Source organism: Bufo bufo, chromosome 10 (genome assembly GCF_905171765.1).
Source record: "Bufo bufo chromosome 10, aBufBuf1.1, whole genome shotgun sequence".
Lineage (NCBI taxonomy): Eukaryota > Metazoa > Chordata > Amphibia > Anura > Bufonidae > Bufo > Bufo bufo.
Genome location: NC_053398.1, coordinates 5,954,748 through 5,982,106, shown reverse-complemented (window position 1 = coordinate 5,982,106; position 27,359 = coordinate 5,954,748). Strand labels below are relative to the sequence as shown.

At 49.8% G+C, this 27,359-nt stretch overlaps 1 protein-coding gene across 4 annotated transcripts in view; it reads left to right on the top strand.

Moving 5' to 3' along the window:
* Positions 1-27,359, top strand: part of TUB (TUB bipartite transcription factor) — a 64,621-nt gene that overhangs the window by 32,219 nt on the left and 5,043 nt on the right. For 3 of the 4 annotated variants that reach the window (XM_040409640.1, XM_040409641.1, XM_040409642.1), the window contains exons 2-11: positions 8,466-8,517; positions 9,549-9,711; positions 15,697-15,834; positions 22,851-23,018; positions 23,353-23,474; positions 23,858-24,049; positions 25,590-25,702; positions 25,778-25,892; positions 26,399-26,497; positions 26,578-26,749. In XM_040409640.1, coding sequence (XP_040265574.1) covers positions 8,466-8,517; positions 9,549-9,711; positions 15,697-15,834; positions 22,851-23,018; positions 23,353-23,474; positions 23,858-24,049; positions 25,590-25,702; positions 25,778-25,892; positions 26,399-26,497; positions 26,578-26,749 — 1,334 coding nt within the window. The remainder of the gene's footprint in view (positions 1-8,465; positions 8,518-9,548; positions 9,712-15,696; positions 15,835-22,850; positions 23,019-23,352; positions 23,475-23,857; positions 24,050-25,589; positions 25,703-25,777; positions 25,893-26,398; positions 26,498-26,577; positions 26,750-27,359) is intronic. The other variant, XM_040409643.1, reaches the window with a different exon arrangement.

Here is a 27,359-nt window from a genome sequence, read left to right as displayed (position 1 = left end):
GACCGCTCTTACAGTACAGACCTCCGCAGTGTGACCGCTCTTACAGTACAGACCTCCGCAGTGTGAGCGCTCTTACAGTACAGACCTCCGCAGTGTGAGCACTCTTACAGTACAGACCTCGGCAGTGTGACCGCTCTTACAGTACAGACCTCCGCAGTGTGACTGCTCTTACAGTGCAGACCTCCGCAGTGTGACTGCTCTTACAGTACAGACCTCCGCAGTGTGACCGCTCTTACAGTACAGACCTCCGCAGTGTGACCGCTCTTACAGTACAGACCTCCGCAGTGTGACCACTCTTACAGTACAGACCTCTGCAGTGTGACCGCTCTTACAGTACAGACCTCTGCAGTGTGACCGCTCTTACAGTACAGACCTCCGCAGTGTGAGCGCTCTTACAGTACAGACCTCCGCAGTGTGACCGCTCTTACAGTACAGACCTCGGCGGTGTGAGCGCTCTTACGGTACAGACCTCCGCGGTGTGACCGCTCTTACAGTACAGACCTCCGCAGTGTGACCGCTCTTACATCGCAGACCTCCGCAGTGTGACCGCTCTTACAGTACAGACCTCCGCAGTGTGACCGCTCTTACAATACAGACCTCCGCAGTGTGACCGCTCTTACAGTACAGACCTCCACCATGTGAGCGCTCTTACAGTACAGACCTCCGCAGTGTGACCACTCTTACAGTACAGACCTCCGCAGTGTGACCGCTCTTACAGTACAGACCTCCGCAGTGTGACCGCTCTTACAGTACAGACCTCCGCAGTGTGACCGCTCTTACAGTACAGACCTCCGCAGTGTGACTGCTCTTACAGTACAGACCTCCGCAGTGTGACCGCTCTTACAGTACAGACCTCCGCAGTGTGACCGCTCTTACAGTACAGACCTCCGCAGTGTGACCGCTCTTACAGTACAGACCTCCGCAGTGTGACCACTCTTACAGTACAGACCTCTGCAGTGTGACCGCTCTTACAGTACAGACCTCCGCAGTGTGACCGCTCTTACAGTACAGACCTCGGCGGTGTGAGCGCTCTTACGGTACAGACCTCCGCGGTGTGACCGCTCTTACAGTACAGACCTCCGCAGTGTGACCGCTCTTACATCGCAGACCTCCGCAGTGTGACCGCTCTTACAGTACAGACCTCCGCAGTGTGACCGCTCTTACAATACAGACCTCCGCAGTGTGACCGCTCTTACAGTACAGACCTCCACCATGTGAGCGCTCTTACAGTACAGACCTCCGCAGTGTGACCACTCTTACAGTACAGACCTCCGCAGTGTGACCGCTCTTACAGTACAGACCTCCGCAGTGTGACCGCTCTTACAGTACAGACCTCCGCAGTGTGACCGCTCTTACAGTACAGACCTCCGCAGTGTGACCGCTCTTACAGTACAGACCTCCGCAGTGTGACCGCTCTTACAGTACAGACCTCCGCAGTGTGACCGCTCTTACAGTACAGACCTCCGCAGTGTGACCGCTCTTACAGTACAGACCTCCGCATTGTGACCGCTCTTACGGTACAGACCTCCGCAGTGTGACCGCTCTTACAGTACAGACCTCCGCAGTGTGACCGCTCTTACAGTAGAGACCTCCGCAGTGTGACCGCTCTTACAGTACAGACCTCCGCAGTGTGACCGCTCTTACAGTACAGACCTCGGCAGTGTGACCGCTCTTACGGTACAGACCTCGGCAGTGTGACCGCTCTTACGGTACAGACCTCGGCAGTGTGACCGCTCTTACAGTACAGACCTCCGCAGTGTGACCGCTCTTACAGTACAGACCTCCGCAGTGTGACCGCTCTTACAGTACAGACCTCCACAGTGTGACCGCTCTTACAGCACAGACCTCTGCAGTGTGACCGCTCTTACAGTACAGACCTCCGCAGTGTGACCGCTCTTACAGTACAGACCTCCGCAGTGTGACCGCTCTTACAGTACAGACCTCCGCAGTGTGACCGCTCTTACAGTACAGACCTCCGCAGTGTGACCGCTCTTACAGTCGAGACCTCGGCAGTGTGACCGCTCTTACAGTACAGACCTCCGCAGTGTGAGCGCTCTTACAGTACAGACCTCCGCAGTGTGACCGCTCTTACAGTGCAGACCTCCGCAGTGTGACCGCTCTTACAGTACAGACCTCGGCGGTGTGAGCGCTCTTACGGTACAGACCTCCGCGGTGTGACCGCTCTTACAGCACAGACCTCTGCAGTGTGACCGCTCTTACAGTACAGACCTCCGCAGTGTGACCGCTCTTACAGTACAGACCTCCGCAGTGTGACCGCTCTTACAGTACAGACCTCCGCAGTGTGACCGCTCTTACAGTACAGACCTCCGCAGTGTGACCGCTCTTACAGTACAGACCTCCGCAGTGTGAGCGCTCTTACAGTACAGACCTCCGCAGTGTGACCGCTCTTACAGTGCAGACCTCCGCAGTGTGACCGCTCTTACAGTACAGACCTCGGCGGTGTGAGCGCTCTTACGGTACAGACCTCCGCGGTGTGACCGCTCTTACAGTACAGACCTCCGCAGTGTGACCGCTCTTACATCGCAGACCTCCGCAGTGTGACCGCTCTTACAGCACAGACCTCCGCAGTGTGACCGCTCTTACAGTACAGACCTCCGCAGTGTGACCGCTCTTACAGCACAGACCTCCGCAGTGTGACCGCTCTTACAGTACAGACCTCTGCAGTGTGACCGCTCTTACAGTACAGACCTCCGCAGTGTGACCGCTCTTACAGTACAGACCTCCGCAGTGTGACCGCTCTTACAGTACAGACCTCCGCAGTGTGACCGCTCTTACAGTACAGACCTCCGCAGTGTGACCGCTCTTACAGTAGAGACCTCCGCAGTGTGACCGCTCTTACAGTACAGACCTCCGCAGTGTGACCGCTCTTACAGTAGAGACCTCCGCAGTGTGACCGCTCTTACAGTACAGACCTCTGCAGTGTGACTGCTCTTACAGTACAGACCTCCGCAGTGTGACCGCTCTTACAGTAGAGACCTCCGCAGTGTGACCGCTCTTACAGTACAGACCTCCGCAGTGTGACCGCTCTTACAGTACAGACCTCCGCAGTGTGAGCGCTCTTACAGTAGAGACCTCCGCAGTGTGACCGCTCTTACAGTACAGACCTCCGCAGTGTGAGCGCTCTTACAGTACTGACCTCCGCAGTGTGAGCGCTCTTACAGTACAGACCTCCGCAGTGTGACCGCTCTTACAGTACAGACCTCCGCAGTGTGACCGCTCTTACAGTACAGACCTCCGCAGTGTGAGCGCTCTTACAGCACAGACCTCCGCAGTGTGACCGCTCTTACAGTACAGACCTCGGCAGTGTGACCGCTCTTACAGTACAGACCTCCGCAGTGTGACCGCTCTTACAGTACAGACCTCCGCAGTGTGACCGCTCTTACAGTACAGACCTCCGCAGTGTGACCGCTCTTACAGTACAGACCTCCGCAGTGTGACCGCTCTTACAGTACAGACCTCGGCAGTGTGACCGCTCTTACGGTACAGACCTCGGCAGTGTGACCGCTCTTACGGTACAGACCTCGGCAGTGTGACCGCTCTTACAGTACAGACCTCCGCAGTGTGACCGCTCTTACAGTACAGACCTCCGCAGTGTGACCGCTCTTACAGTACAGACCTCCACAGTGTGACCGCTCTTACAGCACAGACCTCTGCAGTGTGAGCGCTCTTACAGTACAGACCTCCGCAGTGTGAGCGCTCCTACAGTACAGACCTCCGCAGTGTGAGCGCTCCTACAGTACAGACCTCCGCAGTGTGGCCGCTCTTACAGCACAGACCTCCGCAGTGTGACCGCTCTTACAGTACAGACCTCCGCAGTGTGACCGCTCTTACGGTACAGACCTCCGCAGTGTGACTGCTCTTACAGTACAGACCTCCGCAGTGTGACCGCTCTTACAGTACAGACCTCCGCAGTGTGACCGCTCTTACAGTACAGACCTCCGCAGTGTGACCGCTCTTACAGTACAGACCTCGGCAGTGTGACCGCTCTTACAGTACAGACCTCCGCAGTGTGACCGCTCTTACAGTACAGACCTCCGCAGTGTGACCGCTCTTACAGCACAGACCTCCGCAGTGTGACCGCTCTTACAGTACAGACCTCCGCAGTGTGACCGCTCTTACAGTACAGACCTCGGCAGTGTGACCGCTCTTACATCGCAGACCTCCGCAGTGTGACCGCTCTTACAGTACAGACCTCCGCAGTGTGAGCGCTCTTACAGTACAGACCTCCGCAGTGTGACCGCTCTTACAGTACAGACCTCCGCAGTGTGACCGCTCTTACAGTACAGACCTCTGCAGTGTGACCGCTCTTACAGTACAGACCTCCGCAGTGTGACCGCTCTTACAGTACAGCCTCCGCAGTGTGACCGCTCTTACATCGCAGACCTCCGCAGTGTGACCGCTCTTACAGTACAGACCTCCGCAGTGTGACCGCTCTTACAGTACAGACCTCTGCAGTGTGACCGCTCTTACAGTACAGACCTCCGCAGTGTGACCGCTCTTACAGTACAGACCTCCGCAGTGTGAGCGCTCTTACAGTACAGACCTCCGCAGTGTGACCGCTCTTACAGTACAGACCTCTGCAGTGTGACCGCTCTTACAGTCGAGACCTCGGCAGTGTGACTGCTCTTACAGTACAGACCTCCGCAGTGTGACCGCTCTTACAGTCGAGACCTCGGCAGTGTGACCGCTCTTACATCGCAGACCTCCGCAGAGTGACCGCTCTTACGGTACAGACCTCCGCGGTGTGACCGCTCTTACAGTACAGACCTCCGCAGTGTGACCGCTCTTACATCGCAGACCTCCGCAGAGTGACCGCTCTTACAGTACAGACCTCCGCAGAGTGACCGCTCTTACATCGCAGACCTCCGCAGTGTGACCGCTCTTACAGTACAGACCTCCGCAGTGTGACCGCTCTTACAGTACAGACCTCCGCAGTGTGACCGCTCTTACATCGCAGACCTCCGCAGTGTGACCGCTCTTACATCGCAGACCTCCGCAGTGTGACCGCTCTTACAGTACAGACCTCCGCAGAGTGACCGCTCTTACAGTACAGACCTCCGCAGAGTGACCGCTCTTACATCGCAGACCTCCGCAGAGTGACCGCTCTTACAGTACAGACCTCCGCAGTGTGACCGCTCTTACAGTACAGACCTCCGCAGAGTGACCGCTCTATGTCTCTTCATTCTGGGCTGAGGTTTGTTCCTCAGCATCAATGATCTCATTCATTAGTCGGCGACTATTTGGTGGCTCTGCTTCACTTCCCGCTTCCTCTCCCAGACCTTTAGCAATGAATGTGGAGCTTTGTGTTTCCGACTTTCTCCTTGGATTTTTCTCTTTAAGGCGTTTGTGCAGCAGGTGCTGTGGAAGAGAAGACCCTTGTGTCCCTATAAGACTTGGGGGTCTGTGCCCAGAGACATGAATGGGGGTCTCGTGATGTCACGGAGTCCTGCAGGTGATGTCCAATGCTTCCTTCCTGGGTGAACAGCAAGGGTCATTGAACATGTACTGAACCAGAAGCCCCCCATGTATCATGAAGACCCTCACCTTCCCCCCATGTATCATGAAGACCCTCACCTTCCCCCCATGTATCATGAAGACCCTCACCTTCCCCCCATGTATCATGAAGACCCTCACCTCTCCCCCCATGTATCATGAAGACCCTCACCTGTCATAAAGCCCCCCATGTATCATGAAGACCCTCACTAGTCATAAAGTCACTCTTTTAATATGAGGACCCTCACTTTGCCATGGACCCCTCCCCTGTCTAGTTCCATTACTGTCGGGCAGTGGAGTCTGTATCGTGGCCGGTCCATGCAGAACTGTCATTCAGGACTCTGGGAAAGCTGGGTGACAACCTGGTGATAGTTGTTTGCACCTGCAGAACCCGCAGATCCTTCTATAGGAGATACATGAGTATTATTGTACAGGATATTAGTATTCTGGAGATCGCATTGTTAGAAATGCACGTGGCCGCTGCTGTGATCATGGAAATCACATACTCAAGTCTGAAAGTGAGGCGGAGGGCGACTGGGTGACCAGCGTCGGCTCTCCCTCACCGCCCCATGGTGGCATCTGAGGGGCCTAAAGCCGCAGAAGCAGAAAGCATATTATGAATAGCTCATGGTAGTTGGGGGCCCTGTTAGAGACTTTGCATTGGGGCCCAGGAGCCCGACGTTATGCCTTTGCATTGGGGCCCAGAGAAATACTGTGCAGCCTGGGGAAGGGGGGGGGGGGGGGGGGATCATCAATAAGCAGGATTCTGACTTGTTACATTGTTATTCTTTTTATTGCATTGTTATATTTTGTAGCAAATTGTTATATTTTTCATTACATTGTTAGGTTTTTGTTCTACGTTGATATTTATTTTTCATTACATTGCTAAATATTTTATTACATTTTTATTTTGTTTTGTTTTTTACATTATTATATACAGAATTTATTACCTTGAAATATTTTGCGCTACATTATTAAACTTTTTATTACATTGATATATGGTGTATATTTCAATACATTTCTATTACGTGGTGATATTCTTTTACTTTAAGATATAGTTTTATTACACGGTTATGTCTTATATACTGTGTATTTTTGTTTATGTTACATTTTAGTCCGTTTTTATCCAATGTATTTTTTACATTACTATGTACAATATCTTACGACATTGTTAGACTTTTTTCCATTGTTACTTTTTGGTTACATTGTTCTACACTCTTATATTTGTCTTTTCTCGGCTTTGACTTCAGGAGAAGTTCAGGTGACACTTGAGATGACGCAGAAAAGTCCGACTATCATACTACGTAATACATCGCTCGGCCTTCTGGGAGATGGAGCTTGTAGACTTGACTTTGAGAGTCAGCAGAATTATGACTGCAGCTCTGGATGTGACTGGAGACTTGATCCATTTGTTTGTGTTGTTGTAATGACATCATTTCACCCTTTTCCGGTGGCAGGTGACAATTGTACAATGGCTGAGTATTAGAAAGTAAGTGCCCCCCTCTTCACACGCAGATTGAGGGGTAATCTCTGACACTTCCTAATCTGACAGACGGATTGTGGAGTATTTGGATTTTTTTGCTTTCACCAAACCTTGGTGCGATTCCAGGTTCTGACTGTTTTATATGGATGCCGCTGTGGAGAGAGGGCCCCTAGCATAATGTGGCCCCTAGCATAATGTGGCCCCTAGCATAATGTGGCGCACTCAGCGGGGCCTGCCATGGATGCTGGGATAGGTCATACACGTATATGCTGCAGATTTTAGGGTAGGTGCAGTGGTTGGGCCCCATCTCATTATTTCATATTGCTCCCAAGAACATCTACCGATATATTAACCTCCACATTATATCCCCCTCCACAGTTCTGCTCAGGAACGCCCCTATTAATGCTAATTATCCTAAGCCCCGCCTCTCTACGTGCTTTGATTTGTGGGGCAGCCCCATTATGCTCTCAAACCACTAAAGGTGCAATGAGACGGACAGATCCGTCAACAGCAGCAGATCCAGTGACTGTTCCTATAGGGCCTATCCTTGTTGTGTGTGACGTGCAGATTGGCGGGTGGAAGACTCGCTGGTACTTGTAGTTCTTCACGGGCTTATTCTTGGTGACCAGGGGTGGTGACTATATGGCGGCTGTTTTCTCTCACTGTCGTCAGGGCGGACACGCGATGTATCACAGAACACCGCCATATCATCCCGGCCTCCTCTAATGCACAATTAAACTGCACATAGATTTAATAAAGACCTAAATTAGGAAGATGGGGAAGAATATAAGAGCTCTGAGCGCCAAATTATCTCCCACCGCCTACCAGGAGGTATTGTGTCTGATGCCGGAGGCCCCCCTAATGACTGCTGCACAGGTCCTATTCAGACCCATTACCGAGATAACGATCCCATTGCCTCCATCGTTACATTGTAGGAAATTCTTCCTTTGAAGGTTCTGCAAACCTGGGACCCCCAAATCTACTGCTGGAGGTGGGGGGCCGCTTGGGGAAGGGGGCGTTGGTTGCAGTTTGGATTTACTTTTGAACATCACTGACCAATTAAATCTTCACATTAGACTGAATAGATTTGTAAAAACTGCTCTTGAGTTTATTGCTCCAGTCACATCCAGAGCTGCATTCAGAAATTTTGTGTCTCCTTGTTGTCGGAGAGCAGTATGGGAGCACAGAAGCCAGTAAGGGGGGGAACAAACCAACCCCCCTATACAGCTACACATGGTTGTTACATTGATGCAACAATGTAACGATACATATTATAATGAGCTGCTACCCATTATAAACAATGAGCTGAAACTACCACTCACATCCTGCCATGAAAGCTGCACAGTGCTGGGACATGATGTGAGTGGTAGTTTCACACGCTGGACTGTCGCCGGCTGCCGACTGATACATTATTTCCTTTGTTACTGTTTTATTTACCCTAAAATGCAACTTATGTTTGTATTTCCAGCGTTCTGGATGATGAGAGCAGTAGTCTGCGCCAACAGAAACTCGACAGGCAGGTTAGTTCAGCCATGAACTGATGTGAGAATCGCGTTTGACGTAGAAAACTGAACAGATAATGTATGGACGAGCGATCATCAATAACTGATCAATAACCATTCTGGATGGGGGCCGTCGCCTCATCCACACAAGAAAATCCCAACCACATGGTATATGGCCTCCGCAACACGACCGTATGGCTTTTTCTGTGCTTTGCAGTCCGTTTTTCACAGATCCGTTGTTCCGTTTTTTTTGTTTGTTTCTGTTGTGTTTCTGTTTATGCTCCGTTTTTCCGTTCAGTTTTTCCGTATGGCATATACAGTATACAGTAATTACATAGAAAAAATTGGGCTAGGCTAAAAGTTTTCAATAGATGATTCCGCAAAAACGGAACAGATATGGAAGACATACGGATGCATTTGCAGCCACGGAACATGATTTGCATGCAATAATAGGACATGTTCTATCTTTCAACGGAACAGAAAAACTGAAATACGGAAATGGAATGCATACGGAGTACATTCCGTTTTTTTTTAGCGGAACCAATGAAATGAATGGTTCCATATACGGAACGCAAAAAACGGCCCGTAAACGGGAAAAAAAAAACGGTCGTGTGAAAGAGGCCTATTCCAGAAACAACAGTTATCAGAAGATGGAACCAGAGAGGAAATATCAGTGATGTCATCAGCAGGGGGCGGGGCTGTGACAACCTCTCAGACAGGATATACAGGCAGGTTGTCAGCAGTAATAGATGTTCCTGTAGTATAAGGTGTGTGGATCTCATGTCTGATTATATGTCATTATATCAGTGATGTCATCAGCAGGGGGCGGGGCTGTGACTACCTCTCAGACAGGATGTACAGGCAGGTTGTCAGCAGTAATAGATGTTCCTGTAGTATAAGGTGTGTGGATCTCATGTCTGATTATATGTCATTATATCAGTGATGTCATCAGCAGGGGGCGGGGCTGTGACAACTATAAAATACAATATAGCTATAAATCCATTAATATTATTTCTCCGTGTCGGATAACTTTCTCCTGTTGTCGGCAGCGCGCTCTATTAGAACAGAAGCAGAAGAAGAAGCGTCAGGAGCCTCTCATGGTCCAATCTAACGTGGACGGCCGGACCCGGACTCGCAGGATGAAACAGTCCGAGGAACAAGCTCCGCTGGTCGAGTCCTATCACAGCAGTAACAGCAGCACCATCTATCACGGTGAGCACCGCGTTGCACCAGGGGCACGTCCCCATTGATTACACATTATAGTAAGGGTTTCTCTGCAGGGCGTTGGGTGTAAATCATGTGATTTTTATAAATTAGCGGATCGGCGCTGCTTGTCTCACAATCTTTCCCACAGGAATGGACCTCAGATGAAGAGGACAAGCTCCAGTTAGTGTACATATCCCCCAGAGCAGCAATCTGCGTCATCACTTTCACCTGGAACCTTCACCTCATAAAGAGCTTCAACAGTGAAGTCCTGGTGCTCAAGATACTGGACACACATGGAATTCTGCTTACAAGTAGTAGTAATAGAGGCGCATAGCGTAAATCTCTATTCCCTCTGAAACCACAATTCATCTCCTTCCTTTCATGTTGATCCTTTGACTTAAAGACAGAAAGACCCCCAGTAGTGGAGTAACTGCCACGGAGAAGACATGCAGTTTATTCTACTATCAGTCTGTTATTGGTCACACGGTTCGGGTTTCACCACCTTCTTCAGGGGATTAGCTTTGTTCCGCTTCTTCAGGGGTCTGACTTCGCCCGCTTCATCAGGGGTTTGGATTCGCCTCGCTTCTTCAGGTGTTTGGCTTTGCCCACCTTTTTCATGGGTTTGGCTTTGCCCAGCTTCTTGAGAGGTTTGGCTTCGTCCTGCTTTTTCAGAGGTTTGGCTACTCCCTGATCCTTTAGTGGTTTGGCTTCACTCTGCTTCATTAGGGTTTTGGCTTTGCCCTGCTTCTTCAGGAGTCTCGCTTTGCTCTGCTTCTTCAGGGGTTTAGCTTCACCCCACTTCTTCGGGGGTTTGGCTTCACTCTGCTTCTACAGGGGTTTGGTTTTGCCCCACTTCTTCAGGCTTTGGCTTTACCCCCCTTCTTCAGGGGTTTGGCTTTATCCCACTTCTTCAGGGGTTTGGCTTCATCCTCATTCTTCAGGGGTTTGGCTTTGCCCCCCTTCTTCAGGGATTTGGTTTTGCCCCCCTTCTTAAGGGTTTGGTTCCCCCCCCCCCCCTTATTCAGGGGTTTGGCTTTGTCCTGCTTCTTCAGGGGTTTAGCTTTGTCCCCCTTCTTCAGAGGTTTGGATTCACCCCGCTTATTCAAGGGTTTGGCTGCCCCCCTTCTTCAGGGGTTTGGCTTCGTCCTGCTTTTATAGGAGTTTCCTTTTACTTTGGCAGGAGGACCTGTCCCTTTGTGATCCTGAGGGGCTCTGACCTGAGTCGAGAGATAAGGACTTACTTTTTTTTTATTTTTATGACATTTCCAGATTTTAGATTTATCCGTTCCCATGTATTTATTGAGCCAAAATCCATTATTTTCCTTGTGTTCCCATAAAATGACTGATACCAGGAGGCAACAGACAATATTCACCAGCATAAATTTCTGTACCCACTGAGCCAGCATAATATAAAACACCCACATTCTCTCAGAATCTGAGCAGGACAAATACAAGGACCAGGAATCAGCTGGATCAGTGCTCAGCAGGATCAATAACTGGCTGGATCAGTATCTGGCAGGATAAATAATTGGCATATGCAGCAGGATCAGTGCCCTGATTAATACCCTACAGGATCACTACCTGACATTACCAGCAGGGTCGGCAACTGTCCTATTATTGCCCGCAAATCATGTTCCGTGGCTGCAAATGCATCCGTATGTCTTCCGTATCCGTTCAGTTTTTGCGGAATCGTCTATTGAAAACTTCTAGCCCAGCCCAATTTGGCAGGATCCGTAACCAGGATTATCATTATACAGCAGGATCAGTATTTGGCAGATTCAATTCACAGTGGATCAGTAAATGGATCAGCAACCAGCAGTATTCATGCTCACCAGGATCAATACCTTACAGGATCAGTACTCAGCAGGATCAGTACTCAGCAGAATTAATAACCAGAAGGACCATTATGCATCAGGATCAGTAACCAGCCGCATCAGCCATCAACAGGATTAGTGCCCGACAGGATCAGTAACCAGCAGTCTCTTATTTTCACCATTATCTCCCTGATCAGGGTATTTGTTACTTTGTGTCTGAGTAGAACAATCAGTAACTTAAAGACATCTTGTACACATCAGACTGGGATGGTAAATACGGATTTTAGACCGCACGTCATCCGTCAAACATTGTAATTTCCCTTTCTGCATCATAACTTTGTAACGAGACAAGATTGATGGAGGCATTCGGGGAATTTTTGAAGTCCATATTTCTTGAGGGCTCGCGCGCACCGACCATTGCCTGTTTTGGTGCCTGCAAATTGCAGATCCGCAAAACACAGATACCGTCCGTGTTCGTTCCACATTTTACGGAACATCTGGCCCATAATATTGTCCGTCGTAAGGACAATAAACGGACACGTTAAATTTTTTGTGGAACGGCCAGGCTGACCTACGGAAACAGAATGCACGCGCAGTAAATTCCGTTTGATGTTGCTCCAGTTTTTTGCGCCCCTACAGGAGGACGATTGCGCTTTTTTGTGACTTTCTAAAAAGCTGTAGTCGATAAATCTAGCATGCTCCTAATTAACATAGCTAACCACGCCCACTGCCCGCCCACTTTTCAAAAGTGACAAGATCAGCATAATCTGGGAAAGTTGGGTGAAAAGCTTTATTTGCAGCATTACAGCTCCCATTATGACGTCGCTCCTCATCTAGTTATATACAGGTGGGGCAGTGGAGGGGGTCACACTGTATAATGAGGCGGGTGACATTCAGGGGTCTTCAAAGCCTCAGGAGAAGGTGGGCTTCTCTGCTACCTCTGCACCCCCTATAGCTACGTCCCTGGTCGCCATGTTGTCCTGGTTATGCAGCGATAGAGCCCCTGCAGGAGTCTGGGAAACTGGGTGACAACCCTAGTGAGAGTTGCATTGGTGGAAATATAGGTTGTCACCCAACTTTTCCAGAACCGGATATAAGAAAGTATTGGCTGAATGGAATTTTTCATGAACTGGAAAGAGGCGGAGTCATCTCTGACCAATCATCTCTCTCAAATCACTTTGCGTCATGTCGCGGTTATGGAGGTTTCTTCACTTCGCTGATTTGCTACATTGTTGTCATGATATTCGGGGTTCACAATTGTGTCTTCCCACCTTCAGCACATTAGATACAGTGATGCGGAGTTCTCTCTGCGGAGGTCGCACTCTTTAAAATCTCACTGAAGATCATAAGTCATTTGCTTGAGTCGTTCCCTGAGAGAAGGAAAGGTCAAGGGTTAGCTGTTAAATCTGAACTAGTTCCGCTCACATAGCTGAGTGTTTGTTACAATGTGTCAGTGCGGGTATAAGCTATCAACCTGGAGTGCAGAACAGAAGAACGATCTGTTATTGGAGTGTTCAGACTGTAGGCAATTGTAACAAATCCGCAGCTGTCCAGCGAACAATATTTAGCATTTGAGTGTAAACAGCAATATTCCTATTCAGTAACAGCAAGCAGAGATATAAAAAATGGTGAAAATTTTAATGAAAGTCAATTGTCTAAGTGGCAGTACCTTACAATATGTGATGATGAAGCTCTACATACAGAAGGCTGGACGCCGCCCCTTTAAGTTCATTATTTGTTCTGGTTCCAATATTTACCACAACAATGAAACTCTTTTACTAATATCTGCAACATTGTTACTTCTTTCTGTGTCCTCCCACAATTCCTAGAGGGACGCACTGCTCCGTTCATCCTGATGTTCTCTGTGCAATAACGGAATGCCAAAACCAGGGGTGCAGCTGGGGGAGGGCACATGGGGCTCCTGCAGGTAGGGGTGTGGGGGGGAGGGAAGGGAGCAGGATGAGATTGTGCCTTCCCCTTCCCTCTCATGTCTTTGTACCTTTTGAGTTACAACAGCCTGAGAGTCTCACTGGCTGTTGTAACCGGATCCAGCAGCTCTATAAGACAGGAGGTGAAGGGCGCGCTCCCCATGGCTCAGTCAGTAGACGAGTCCATTCAGGGCCTTTGGAAAGTTGTGTGACAGTCCTCACAGGCAGCGTTATGGCAGCCATCACCTGTTACCTGTATACTGCAGGATAGGCGAGACACCTCCGGGGCTTAGATCTCCAGACCTTCCATGAATCATTCATTATTCTGTGCAGGCATTTCTTTGAAGTATAACACCTATCATCTCCTCTGGGATCCCGCTCTGCTGCTGTCAACGTTTCTGCAATTAGATAAAATTGAATGGCGAGTGATTGCGAAGGTTAATTCTGCCGCGTTAGCCTGGACACGAAGCGGGCTCCTCGCTGATTTCTGGAGTGATTGCTCTGAGGCTCGAGGCGCTGTTCAAACACGGAGAAGTCAATGAGAGGTGACTGCCCGCCATTACCGCCATATGCATGTCCCCGTTACACTCCGCGCTGCATCGGGATCTGTAAGCTCCCTGGTGAGGACAAGGGCGATGCTACTTCGGACACCGACAAATGTTGGCCCCTGTTCACAATAGTTGGGGCCCAATCTAGTCGCCAGTGCCGTCTCCATGGGGGATTGCTGCAAACCTCAAATCTTATGCTGAACATAACTGCAACTTTAACACAATAATCAGAGAGAAGGGGGCGGGGACAACTGTGCGACTGTCCCGACTGCTTGATACTTTGTAACAATCCGGATTTCAAGGCGGATTCCGTTATTTCCTGCACTGCATAGTAAATCCAGAATGACCGCCATCTCCAGCGCAGATCGCCATCATCATTGTGTCCAACAGTAACCTGTCAATTGCTGCAATAAAACCTGCTCCTCCTGTGTACAGCAGCTACGGAAGACGATGGTCCTGGGCGTTATCCGGAGGACGCACAAGACGTCCGCAGAACCTTGACCGGGTCTAAAATGGATGAAGAACAACTTTAAGAACATCTTTGTATATTTAGCTGCAACAACTCCCCCCATCATCTCCTGCCTGTGCTTCACTACAAACATATCATAGAAATGTCAGTATAAGGGCTCGGTCACACGACCGGATGGCTTTTTCAGTGTTTTCCGGGCCGTTTTTAATAGATCTGTTTTTCTGTTTACATAAAAAAAATTGGGCTGGGCATAAAACTTTCAATAGATGGTTCCACAAAAACGGAATGGATACAGAAGATATACGGAGTACATTCTGTACGTGGTCCGTTTTTTTTTTTGCGGAACCAACAAAATGAATAGTTCCGTATACGGACCGTATACGGAACTCAAAAAACGGCCCGTATACTGATAGCAAAAAACGTTTGTGTGAACGAGCCCTAAAGCTGAGAACTTTGTAAATCATTAGTTCTGCACCGAGGCTGAGTATCATGTCTTATACTCTACTCACAACCAGAGCTGCATCCACAATTCTGCTGGTTTCCAGGGAGAAGTGCTCGGAGGCTAGTTATCCAGCTATAGCTCTGCAGGTCAAAGGGATGGACAGGAGACCAGCAGAATTGGGACTGCAGCTCTGGTTGTGACTGGAGCATAGGAGACCCCTGTGATTTAGGTGAGGCGTGGGATCTGCACGTGCTCAGCAGTTGTTCGTCTATAGATTTTGATTCTGATGATTTGAGTGATTCCTGAGCACTGGTCCCAGGAGCTGACTCTCTGTGTAACCGGGGATGTCTCTATATACTCCAGTCACATAGAAAGCACTCCCAGGACCCCTCCTCACATCCAGTCTGCCCCTTGTAGGGTATATTCACATGCAGCAGAAATTCCGCTCCCCACTTGTGACCGCGATGGTTTCTGCAGTCAGTGAATGAAGTTCTGGAAGGCCCATGAATAAGGCAGATGGGGCAGAGTTAAAGGCAGCAGGTCCGCTCCCGTCGTGCTGTCATCAGGATACGGGAGCTTGGGTTCTGGGATCCGGGAATGTCATGTCCTCAGGAGATTTCCTGCTGCTACAGTGATTGATTGCATCAATGTGAGGGAATTGCCAGATAAGCAATGTCTTCCCTGGTGTGTAGTAGGGGGCCCCCTGCAGGCAGAATACGGGCTGTGCATGGTCCTCAGTGACTGGAGTAACGTGATTTCTCTCTGTTTCCTCGCTGTATCCCCCGAGCAGTGCAGGAGGCCGAGCAGGAGGACACGCAAGTGGCGGCCGAGGCTCAACCTCCAAAATCTACTAAAAAGAACAAGGCGGCCAATGCCGCTAGCTGCCCGTCAGGCAGCGCCAGGAAAGAGAAAAAAGGAAAGCAGAAAGGTCAGATGCATGACGCTCCCTGCATGCCCCCAAACAGCTGCATGACTATGTGTGCACCTGTCCGCATGAACAGATCTGCCCCAGCACGTATCTGCCCCTCCACCCAGCACGTATCTGCCCCTCCACCCAGCACGTATCTGCCTCTCCACCCAGCCAGTATCTTCCCATTCACCCAGCACGTGTCTGCCCCTCCACCCAGCAGGTATCTTCCCATTCACCCAGCATGTATCTGCCCCTTCACCAGCACATCCAGCACGTATCTGCCCCTTCACCAGCACATATCTGCCCCTCCATCCAGCAGGTATCTTCCCATTCACCCAGCACATATCTGCCCTTCCACCGGCACATATCTGCCCTTCCACCGGCACGTATCTGCCCTAACAGAGGCACTTATCTGCCCCTCCACCCAGCAGGTATCTTCCCATTCACCCAGCACATATCTGCCCTTCCACCGGCACGTATCTGCCCTTCCACCGGCACTTATCTGCCCTTCCACCGGCACGTATCTGCCCCTCCACCCAGCAGGTATCTTCCCATTCACCCAGCACGTATCTGCCCTTCCACCGGCACGTATCTGCCCTTCCATCGGCACGTATCTGCCCTACCACCGGCACGTATCTGCCCCTCCACCCAGCAGGTATCTTCCCATTCACCCAGCACATATCTGCCCTTCCACCGGCACGTATCTGCCCTATCACCGGCACGTATCTGCCCTTCCACCGGCACTTATCTGCCCTACCACAGGCACTTATCTGCCCTACCACCGGCACGTATCTGCACCTCAACCAGGCACAGCATGCACATGGTGAGCGCCACTCATTTTCGCACATCTCACATTGCTCCTCCTGTAACATTTTGGGCCCATGTCAGCAGCAGTCAGCAGTCACTCCTGACCCTGAGGATGGCCTGGGCCCCTGAGCATTGGAATCATAGGGCCACTGAATGTTCTGAGGATTCCTCCATATGTTCTTGATTTTGAATTAATGTATAAAATGAAAACTGTGCAGAATCGTCCATAGGGGCCCGAGCACAAGATCCCTCAGTCACAGAGGTAATTCTGGCTGCTGGCAGCCACCACTAGGGGGTGCTCATAATAAACAACTAGCACTGAACCCATGGAGAGCTGCTTGCTTCTAAGCGCCCCCTAGTGGTGGACTGTATGATCGTAAGTAGTGGAGGCAGCACAGTGCCAGGTGCCGCAGCTATGTGGCAGATGCTTTCCTCTGGTGGAGTAGAGAAGTCAGGGGCAATCCAGGCTGTAACGGATCTCCTAGCACACCGACTGGGCACCTCCGTTAAAAGATGGTCCTAGTGCTTCCCGAGGGCTCCAAGCACTCCGCTCGATACCGTAAGCACTGCCGACCCCACGAACTGCCGCAACTTGGTTGGAATCTCATCGTCTTGTATCCACCCTGGACCTACGTCAAGGTTTCCAGGTTCCAGTGGGTGACCCTCTCTTCTTTCAGAGAGCGATGCAGGAATAAGAACAGGAACAGCTCTTACAAGAGCTAGGGATTATACTGTGGAGAGTATAATGATTATAGCAATCCCCAGAGTGTCGTTCTCCAATCCCTCAAACATGAGCCCAGACTTCATGAAGGGTAGAACAGGAGACTTTAATGGGGCTACAGGTCAGCCTTTTATGCAGGTCTTCCAGTAAGGGACATTCCCATGGGGACCTTGTGGAGACTGAGACAGTTTGTTACATAAACCAATCACACGCAGGTACAGGCAGACAACACCCACCTGTGATACAATTAACCAACACAATGGGACAAGGTAATCACTCACAGGCAGACAATAGAATAATGAGCCGGGGGGGGGGGGGGGTCTCTATAGTTCTGGGTCCATAGGAAGGAGGCTAGCCCTCAGGCCTCTCCAGCAGCCCCAGTGATTGTTCAGTCCGTCACACAGGCCTTGTTCATTTTGATAAGAGTCAACCTGTCAGCATTTTCAGTTGACAGTCGGATACACTTATCAGTTATGATGCCCCCAGCAGCACTAAATACCCGCTCTGACAAAACGCTGGCGGCAGGGCAGCACCTCCAAGGCGTAGAGCGCCAGTTCCTGCCACGTGTCCAGCTTGGACATCCAGTAGTTGTAAGGCACTGAGGGATCATTGAGGACGCTGACACGGTCTGCCACGTACTCCTTCACCATCTTCCAAAACGTTTCCCTCCTTGTGACACTAGGCCGCGCATCAGGGTGAGGGTGCTGGCGGGGTGTCATGAAACTGTCCCAGGCCTTGGAGAGTGTTGCTCTGCCTCTGTTGGAACTGCTGTGTGTTCCCATTGTCTCCCCTCCTCGGTTGCCCAAGGAACTACGTACTCTTCCGCCAGCGTTGTGAGCTGGACTTTTTTGGAGCAAGTTTTCCACAAGGACCTTCTGGTATTGCACCATTTTGCTCGTCCTCTCCACCAGAGGAATGAGAGATGAGAAGTTCTCTTAGTAGCGGGGGTCGAGAAGGGTGAACAACCAGTAATCAGTGTTGTCCAAAATGCGTAAAACGCGTGGGTCACGGGAAAGGCAGCTTAACATAAAGTCAGCCATTTGTGCCAGAGTCCCAACAGACAAGACTTTGCTGTCCTCATCAGGAGGATGACTCTCAATCTCCTCATCCTCTTCAGCCCATCCACGCTGAACAGATGGAATTAATCTTCCATGGGTACTACCCTCTGTAGCGGAGGCAACCGTCTCCTCCTCCTCCTCCTCCTCATCATCATCCAATTCGCGCTGAGAAGACGGACGGAGGGTGGTCAGGCTATCACCCTGTGTACTGTCTTCCGCCATTTCCACCTCTTCCACATGCAAATCGTCCGCCTTCATTGTGATCAGCGAGCGTCTGAGTAGACACAGCAGTGGGATGGTGACTCTGATAATGGCGTTATCGGCGCTCACCATCTGTGTTGATTCCTCAAAGTTTCTTTAAACCTCACAGAGGTCAGACGTCCATGCCCACTCCTCGCTTGTGAAGAGTGGAAGCTGACTGGAAAGGCGACGACCATGTTGCAGCTGGTATTCCACTACTGCCCTCACAAAGCCTGTCCAACATGTGGAACGTGGAGTTCCAGCGCGTGCTCACGTCGCACAACAGTCGGTGAGCTGGAAGCCGGAAGCGCTAGGGGTGGGCTAGGCATGGTATGTGTGTGAGCTTGCCGAGCTCCAAAGCCGCCACCAAGTTCCGGCCATTATCAGACACAACCATGCCTGGTTCTAGGCTGAGTGGTGAGAGCCACAGCTCAGTCTGGTCCCTTATCCCCTGCCACAGCTCTGTGGCCGTGTGCTGCTTGTCACCTAAGCAGATCAGCTTCAGCACGGCCTATTGCCGCTTTCCCACTTCAGTGCTGCACTGCTTCCAGCTACCGACTGATGGCTGACTGGGCTGCAAGATGAGAAATCAGAGGTGGAAGTGGAGGAGGAGGTGCAGCCACTAACGTATGTGGCGGAGGAAACCCTGATGGAAGTAGGGGCCGCAATCATTGGCGTCAGTAGCACCTGTGCCATCCCAGGGTACGACTCGCTCCCAACCTCCACAACGTTCACCCAGTGTGCCGCCAGGGAAATGTAGCGTGCCTGGCCAAAAGCACTTGTCCATGTGTCAGTCGTTAAGTGGACCTTCCCAGTAACTGCGTTGGTCAGGGCACGGGTGATGTTACGGGACACATACTGGTGTAAGGCTGGGACTGAACACCGTGAAAAATATTGGCGGCTGGGGACAGAGTAACGATGGACGGCCGCTGACATCAGGCTGCGGAAGGCCTCAGTGTCCACAAGCCTAAATGGCAACATTTCCAGGGCCAGCAATTTGGAAAGGTGCACATTTAGTGCTATGGCCTGTGGGTGGCTGGGTATTTGCGCTTTTGTTCAAAGGCCTGAGGTATAGACATCTGTACGCTGCGCTGGGACACAGAAGTGGATGTGGTCGCTGATGGTGCTTGAGAAGGTCCAGGTGCAGGGCGGGAGGCATCCGGGCCTGCGCCTTAGACAGGGGATTGGCCAGCACGTAACACAGGGGAAGAGGAGGCAGTGGTGTTACCCGCAGACACTGATTGTGGACCCTGGCGTTCGGCCCACCTATTAGGCGGCTTTGATGCCATGTGGCGGATCATGCTGGTGGTGGTGAGATTGCTAGTGTTTATGCTCCTACTCATTTTTGTATGGTACAGGTTGAAAATTACAATTCTTTTGTCGTCCGCACTTTCCTCAAAAAAGCACCAGACTGCAGAACACCTACCCATTGGCAAGGGAGATTTCTGCAAGGGTGTGCTCCGGTGAACAGTTGTGGGCCTGTTTAGTGTGGCCCGCCTTCTCCCTTTTTCCACCCCACTGCCTCTTCCAGCCTGTTGCGTTGCTGCGGATCCCTCCCCCTCTGTACTGCTGTCCTCGCTCAGCTTTCCACCTTCCCAGGTTGGGTCAGTGATTTCATCGTCCACCACCTCCTCTTCCACTTCCTCACTCTGATCAGCCTCCTGACTTGTTGACCTAACCACAACCTCAGTTATTGATAACTGTGTCTCATCCTCATCGTCAACCTCTTAAGACACTAATTGCCATTCCCCACTGTCTTCTTCTTGTGACTGTGGATGCTCAAGAGTTTGGGAATCAGTGCACACAATCTCCTCATGTCTCTATGCAAGCGGCCTTGGCGAGAGGCCCAAATCAAGGAATGGCGCTGAAAACAGCTCCTCGGAATATCCGAGTGTAGAGTCACTTGTTTGCCCAGACTTTCTATGGTGGGAGGAAGGAGGATCAGGGTGAGGATTCTGTTGACCAGACTCTTGGCTACTGAGACTGGACTTTGTGGAAGACAGGTTGGTGCTTAACCAACAGGAAGCATTATCTGCTGCAATCCAACTGACCACCTGGTCGCACTGGTCTGACTTCGAGAGCGTTGTCCTGTGCCGCCCTGCAAACTGGGACATGAAGCTAGGTGTCGTGGATGAGTGTGTTTCTTGTGCTCTGGCAGCAGGCACAGTTTCAACGCGTCCAGGGCCACGGCCTCTACGTGCACCATCAGCATCATGGCCACTTCCCCGTCACACGTACAGTAGCGCAGGTTTTGTAAGTGTATGATAAAAAAAAATTTAAAAGGTATTTGGGATGTGGAAACGTCACACAGAAGATATCCCCCAGATAATGTCACTGATGTCAGCAGCGGCTAATATAACATTACAGGGAATGTCACGGGTATTTGGGATGTGGAAACGTTACACAGGAGATGTACCCCAGGTAATGTCACTGTCCGCAGCGGAAACAGTCCACGGAAAAAGTACACTGATGTCACTGATATTTTTGGGATGCGCACACATTACACAGGAGATGTAGCGCAGATAATGTCGCTGTCTGCAGCGGCCAAACTACTGCACGCTATTTCACGCAGGATGCACTAAAAATAGATATTGCCGCCACACACAATAGTCCTTAAAAGGACTTTTGGGTCTCTGAAAAGTTTTTAAACTTACAAAAAAAAAAATCACTCCCTACACTATCTTTCCCTCTTTCAGCAAAGCTCTCCCTGACTAACACTGAGCCGAACACGTGTCGTTGGGAGCTATATAGCATCGGTGACGCGTTCCGGCCGGCCAATCACTGTAATGGCAGTAACCAACATGGCTACAGCATTACAGTGAGGGCAGTACTTACCTGCACGTTTATTGGCGAGGAGACTCGAGCATTGCTGGTGCACTGGTGTTCGGCCGAGCATGCTCGATCAACACTAATAGAGAATTAACCTGGAAATTGCTGGACAGAGGTGAAGTCAGGGTCACCCACAATGCACTGCAGCTGAGCATGCCCTCATATGGTGCCCCCATGTCTGCATGTCCCTTGTGTCCCCCATTTATCTTGGTCATGTGACATCAGTGTGGGTGGACTCCGTCAGCATGACGGCCCTGGGTGTTGTCGCTCATATATGACATGTGATGTGGGCGGGGCTTCATTACACCGTATGTAGATTTATTTTGTATTGTAAGATGTTCGCAGCCCTCACAGCTGATGGACGGCAGGACGTCCCCCGAAGACAGATGTCCACAAGAAATCTTTATTATATGTTATGATAAGAAGTATTGTTATTTTATGTTGTTATAATTATTTTGTTTATTAATATTAGAGTATTATTATATAATTATAGTTTGCATTATATTTACTTTATTATCATTATTTTTAGTATTATTATATTTTTTATTTATATTTTATTATTATTTTATATTATTACACTTATTATTATTCAGTTTAATTTTTTATAAACTCCTCGGCGTCTGCTCCGGTGCAGCTGAGGACGTTCATAGGATGCAGATTAATATAAATTGCAGCTGTTCTGTTTCCTGTGAGAAGGAGGTGCACACCCTGACGGGTCACTACAGGGGGGGCAGGAGATAATGTCTCCTCTGCCACAGAGGAGGACAGCAGTGCTATAAATACTGGTGGGACCCCCAATGCACCCCCAGTTATTCAGAAACCTCCTAGCACCCAGCACCTCCCTGCCATCCATCACTTCTTGGACACCCAGTGCTCTGGCCCAAGGCACCGAGAAACTTCCAAGCCCCCAGTGCCCAGAAACCTCCTGCATCCAGTACCCCCATGCACCCAGAAATCTATTTCACCCAGCTTACCACAGGCACCCAGAACCCACTGGTGCCCAGCACCTCCTCCTGGCATCTATCACTCCTCCGACACCCAGCACCTCCAGGAACCCATAAACCTCCTGGCACCTAGTACTCCCCATGCACCCAGAACCTTCTGGCACTCAGCCCCGGTACCCAGCACCCTCTGGCATCTATCACTCCCCTGGCACCCAACACCTTTACGCACTCAAAAAACCCCAGGCACCCAGAAACCTCCTGTCTTCCAGAACCCCCTGGCACCCAGCACCCTCCTGTGCCCAGCACCCTCCTTGCACCCAGCAATGCCCCAGTGGCCTGACCCTTCCTTCGCCCCTGATTAGCCGTTCTCACAGCTTCGCTGCCCTCTCCGTGGTGGTCCAGCACCCACTCACCGCCAGGTATCTGCCTCCTCAGGTATCGATGGCCCCGCAGCTTCTTTCCAGGACGAGGCTCCGGACACAGGGAGTCACGTACAGATATTAACAGTCGGTCAGTCCAACCATGATGAAGACGAGGGGGAATCGACGGCCACCGGGCAACAGCAGAGCAAGCAGGACCTGAGGGTGACCATGCAGAAGAAAGGTGAGCTCCACTGAAGTACAGGGGGCGCTAAGAGGTGCAAAGGCCCTGAGGACTGGGTGGCCCCCAGGGACCCCTGACGTGAAGAGAACAGCTGTAACAGTGGGGAGGCAGTGAGATGTATGGAGATCCTTGCTCCCTTAGGCCTAATGGGACCATATTAATTAGGAATCTGTCCTCTCCCAAGTCCCGGGGTGCAACTAAGGTATGAGCTGATCTAGATGTAGACCCCTGGGCTGGCACTCGTCACCCCCATGAGGGGCGTCAGGGAGCTCTGACCTCTCCGACCTCCTCCTCTTGAAGGATTCATTGTCTTTGGCCTCTGATTTTACTGCAGGAATATCCAGCAGCATGAACTTTGATGAAGAGGAGGATGAGGAAGATGAGGACAGCTCAAGTTCATCCCAGCTCAACAGTAACACCCGTCCAGGCTCTGCCACCAGCAAGAAATCTAATAAGGTCAGTAAACTCCTAACCATGAACGTGGAGGCTTCACTCAGCCGAGAAGAACAATGCAGTTCAGGGTCTACTCCAGCTATTGTGCAACTACAACTCCCAGCATGCTCCATCCACCTGTATGGGAGGTCTGAAAACAGCAGAGCAAGTGTGCATGCTGGGAGTTGCCGTTTTCCATTACCTGATGTAGGCTGCTGTCCCCTGCCCTATGGGCCCTGTAATGGTGGCCATTTGTGGTTGTCACCCAGCATCTGATTGGCTGGGTTATAGACTCCACGCAGAAGACTCAGGGGCTGGGATTTTGAGGGATTCTTTAGATTTTAAGGTGACATCATCTTGGACAGTCTCTGAGACTCAGGAAATCAATGACTATTCTGTTCCTGCAGGAGACAGCGTCGGCCCCCAGCCCCTCCACCAATGAGCCGCCCATCGATGTAGAAGACCTGGAGGAATTCTCCATTCGGCCGGCTCCACAGGGGGTTACTATCAAGTGCAGGATTACCAGAGACAAGAAGGGCATGGACCGGGGCATGTACCCCACCTATTATTTGCACCTGGAGCGGGAGGACGGTAAAAAGGTCAAAATGACATACATTTTAAAATATGTGTCAAAAAGTCCCTGCATTGCGGCACGTTACATCTATGAAAGTGCTGCCCTTACTGTAAGGAATCCTTCCCTGTACTGTTGTCCTATGTTATCCCCACAGACAGAGAGATGAACATATAGTGATTGATTCTTTACATCTATGGAAGTGCTGCCCCTTACTGTAAAGAATCCTTCCCAGTACTATCATCCTATGTTACCTCCACAGACAGAGAGATGAACATATAGTGATTTATTCTTTACATCTATGGAAGTTCTGCCCTTACTGTAAAGAATCCTTCCCTGTACTATCATCCTATGTTACCTCCACAGACAGAGAGATGAACATATAGTGATTTATTCTTTACATCTATGGAAGTTCTGCCCTTACTGTAAAGAATCCTTCCCAGTACTATCATCCTATGTTACCTCCACAGACAGAAAGATGAACATATAGTGATTGATTCTTTACATCTATGGAAGTGCTGCCCTTACTGTAAAGAATCCTTCCCTGTACTATCATCCTATGTTACCTCCACAGACAGAAAGATGAACATATAGTGATTTATTCTTTACATCTATGGAAGTGCTGCCCCTTACTGTAAAGAATCCTTCCCTGTACTATCATCCTATGTTACCTCCACAGACAGAGAGATGAACACCTAATCATTGATTCTTTACATCTATGGAAGTGCTGCCCTTACTGTAAAGAATCCTTCCCAGTACTATCATCCTATGTTACCTCCACAGACAGAGAGATGAACATATAGTGATTTATTCTTTACATCTATGGAAGTTCTGCCCTTACTGTAAAGAATCCTTCCCTGTACTATCATCCTATGTTACCTCCACAGACAGAGAGATGAACATATAGTGATTTATTCTTTACATCTATGGAAGTTCTGCCCTTACTGTAAAGAATCCTTCCCAGTACTATCATCCTATGTTACCTCCACAGACAGAAAGATGAACATATAGTGATTGATTCTTTACATCTATGGAAGTGCTGCCCTTACTGTAAAGAATCCTTCCCTGTACTATCATCCTATGTTACCTCCACAGACAGAGAGATGAACATATAGTGATTTATTCTTTACATCTATGGAAGTGCTGCCCTTACTGTAAAGAATCCTTCCCTGTACTATCATCCTATGTTACCTCCACAGACAGAGAGATGAACATATAGTGATTGATTCTTTACATCTATGGAAGTGCTGCCCTTACTGTAAAGAATCCTTCCCTGTACTATCATCCTATGTTACCTCCACAGACAGAGAGATGAACATATAGTGATTGATTCTTTACATCTATGGAAGTTCTGCTCTTACTGTAAAGAATCCTTCCCTGTACTATTTCCTTGCTGATAAATGTGAAGGGCTCCATTACTGCCAGCTAGATACTGAGGCTGTTGAGCAGTGCTGATGCCCATAGACCCTAGGCAGCTGAGAAGATGGCGGCAGGTACCCCCACCCCCACCCCGCGGTCACCTCTGTCCTGAGCGTTAAATTGTGATATTTTTATGATAATATTTTTAGGTTTTTCTATTGGCTGGAAGAAAGCGTAAGAAGAGCAAAACCTCGAATTACCTCATCTCCATAGACCCGACTGACCTGTCCCGGGGAGGGGAAAGCTTCATTGGCAAACTGCGGTAATGACGTGACCGATGAGGTGCCGTTCACATGTAAGTGTCACGCGTGTAACTATAATCACGTAATCGCCGCAGGTCTAACCTGATGGGAACGAAGTTCACGGTCTACGATAGCGGGGTGAATCCGGTGAAGACGTCCTCAACTCTGGAGGCCAGCAACTTACGGCAGGAACTCGCAGCCATCTGCTATGTGAGTCACCCTGCATAACCACTGCAGTTCACTAACCGTTTTTCAAGATCTCTGCTTACTGTCAGTGAACAGAACCATGCACTAGTTACATCTGGAGATTGAAAACCCTCCTGACCTGCACTCACAGCTGAGGGGATGGTTACAAATGTATCCATTCTAGACATCCTGGACTCCAGACATTTTACCTGCACTGATACATTGTAACAAACAGTCAGAAGAGAGATTTGTGCTGCTGTTTCTTCAGCTGACAGAGGAAATATAGACACATATGGTATAACGGTGCCATACAGTGAGCCATCAAGGTGCCATGTAGTGCCCCAAGCAATGCCACCACACAGTGCTATGTGATAATCAGGGTGCTGGGTGCTGCCCCCTGTGGGTGTTACTACCACACAGCACCACCTGCAGGTTACTGGAGGGATGCCACCCCGTGTGTATGTAGATAGTGATGCCGCTTGGTGAATCCATCGATCTTCATGTAAATCCCAGATTTTCTTTGCCTTCAGGAAACCAATGTCTTAGGCTTTAAGGGCCCTCGGAAGATGAGCGTCATCATTCCCGGGATGAACATGGACCACGAACGAGTCTCCATACGACCTCGCAATGTGAGTCCGGGATCTGGGAACCTCCACAATTTACTCCGCACCAGAGTTTCTCAGAACTTTCATCATGAACTTTCTTGCAGGAGCACGAGACGCTCCTCTCCCGGTGGCAGAACAAGAACACGGAGAGCGTCATCGAGCTGCACAACAAGACGCCCGTCTGGAACGACGACACCCAGTCCTACGTCCTAAACTTCCACGGCCGGGTGACACAGGCGTCTGTCAAGAATTTCCAAATTATACATGACAACGATCGTAAGTGACATCATGCCTTATACTCCAGTCACATCCAGAGCTGCATTCAAGGTTATATTACATCATGCCTTATACTCCAGTCACATCCAGAGCTGCATTCAAGGTTCTATTATATCATGCCTTATACTCCAGTCACATCGAGAGCTGCATTCAAGGTTTTTTTTACATCATGGCTTATACTCCAGACACATCCAGAGCTGCATTCACAATTGTGTTATATCATGTCTTATACTCCAGTCACATCCAGAGAGGCATTCAAGGTTGTATTACATCATGCCGTATACTCAAGTCACATCCAGAGCTGCATTCTACATTTTGTTACATCATGAATAATGCTCCAGTCATATCCACAGCTGCACTTATCATTCTGTCATATGCTGTACACTCCAGACACATACAGAGCTGCATTCATAATTCTGTTACATAATTTTTTTTTTACTGCAGATACATCACCCAAAAGTTTTATTACATCATGCCTTATTCTCTAGTCACATCCAGATCTGAGTTCTACATTTTTGTGACATCATGACGTATACTCAGCGCTGCTAGGCACTGTGAACCAGCAGGGGGCAGCAGAGACATGAGAGAGCCTGCAGCCTGAGGAAATAAG